The 1,830-nt window shown below is 60.2% G+C and overlaps 1 protein-coding gene across 1 annotated transcript in view; it reads right to left on the bottom strand.

Annotated features, from left to right (window-relative positions):
• Window positions 1-37: 37 nt before the first annotated feature.
• Window positions 38-1,830, bottom strand: part of LOC102482274 (elastin-like) — a 9,768-nt gene continuing 7,975 nt past the window's right edge. The window contains exon 14 of the mRNA XM_027774412.1: window positions 38-667. Coding sequence (XP_027630213.1) covers window positions 624-667 — 44 coding nt within the window. The 3' untranslated portion in view covers window positions 38-623. The remainder of the gene's footprint in view (window positions 668-1,830) is intronic.

Below are 1,830 nucleotides of genomic sequence, written 5' to 3'. Positions count from 1 at the left end.
GAGAGCAGGTGACCGTGTGCCAGTGGTGGGGGGGGGGGTCTTCTGACTCGAAGGCAGCCCAGATGTGGGAACAGCTGTTGAGGGGGGAGGGCCCAAATGGACCAATGAGAGGAGGGATGACAGTGTGACCGAATCCAGCTTTGAGGCTTAAGGTGCTTGGGTACCAACTGGACCGCAGCCAGGGGTGTGTCCTGGTGGGCAGGGGGAGGTGGGACTGCCCAGGGAGTGTGTGCACCATCTTCAGAGGAGCCCCAGGGAGGGGGTTCCCCAAGGGCTGCCCTTCCCTCCTCCCTCCCCCAGGAAGATGAGAGCACCAGCTTGTAGCACCAAGTTCCCCTGGAGATGGAGACTGTGTGGAGGGGGAGCTCCTGGGTGGGAAGGGGATGGGGCAGGGGGCCGAGCCACCCACCCCTTGCCTCTGAAGTAGGGGCCTGCTGGTCGGGGCACTTGGTCACCACTCTCTTATTTCCTTGTCCTGTGGATTTCCTAGGCCGCCCGGCCTGCCCGTCCCTTCCCAGGGCAGGATGAGGAGAGGGCGTGGGGTGGGGTCACAGAGGGTTTACATTCTCCACCAAGCAGTAGCACCAACGTTGATGAGGTCGTGAGTCAGGGTCCTGGGAAGCTCACTTTCTCTTCCGGCCACAGGCTTTCCCCACACAGGCCCCACCTGGGTTGGGGGTGGGTGCACACATGACGGTCAGTCAAACCCCTCTGGATTGTTGTCCTCACTGACCAGTTCCAGCAGAAGCTCCAAGAAGCCCCGAGGAGCCAGGCCAAGGCCCCAGGTCAAGTCAGACCTGTTCTATTGCACAGACTCACTGGACAGATGGGGCGAGAACAGGGCCCAAGACACTACCGATGAAACTGAAGCTCAGACAGGGCAAGGGGTCAGGCCATGGGGACGGCTGGGGAAGGATCAGGCCTGGACAAGGTTGTCATGCTCTGAGGAACCTTTCAGGGAAGGGCTCAGGGCAGCCCCCATTGGAGAAGATAGGGTGAAGAGTGGACAGTGCCTAGAGGAGATGGCTGTGTAAGGGAGTGGGGTGCGCCCGTGAAGAGAGAGGGCACAAGTAAACAGAAGCCCAACAAGAAGGGATGAGGTCTTATCTACACAGCCAGGGACTCGAACCCAGGATTCCTGTCTCATCCCGGGGAGGGTCTGACTAGTAAGCCTTGTTCAAAGTGTAAATCTGCGGTAGGAAAAGCACGTTGGCTGGTAACATGGCCTGCAGTGGTTCTGCCCCTTACTGGAGCCAAGACATGGCTTGTTGCCGCCACCTGGTGGCAGTGAGCAGATGCAGAGCCGAGTATCTGGATCTCCCCCAGGGTGTTTAGAAAGCACCATGGCAGGGCCACAAACATGACTGGAACCTGACTGAGAGCTGGGCACCCTGGAAGTGCCCGTCTGATCTCGCTGATGCCCCGCCCCTCCTCTGACTTCGGCTGTGTGGTGGGAAGCAGGAGTAGGTGGAGGGGGATTCCTAGCCCTGAGTAACCACAGGGGCAGAGCTGTGGCTTCTTCGGAATTCCTTTAATGTTACTGGGAGGGACTTGGGGGTGGGGGTTGGTAATCAGAACCCGGCCCCCACGCTCCCCAGAAGCAAGTCTGCATCTCTGAGCAAGGGCGTGGTTTAGCCCAAGGAGTGGCCTCTGCACTACCCGTTGGCCTGAGGCACCCTGGAGATGGGAGGTGGGCAGGCTACGGAACTTGGGAGGGACTGCTAGGCCTGGCCTGTGGGGAGTGCGGTGGGCCTGGGCCTGCTCCCAGCTCTGTATGTCTGTGAGGGGCGTATAAGGGACAGGCAGAGGTATCCAGCTTCCCCACAACCG

This window comes from Tupaia chinensis, unplaced genomic scaffold, assembly GCF_000334495.1.
Source record: "Tupaia chinensis unplaced genomic scaffold, TupChi_1.0 Scaffold000429_1, whole genome shotgun sequence".
Classification (NCBI taxonomy): Eukaryota; Metazoa; Chordata; class Mammalia; order Scandentia; family Tupaiidae; genus Tupaia; species Tupaia belangeri.
This window is presented reverse-complemented; position numbering and strand designations above follow the sequence as displayed.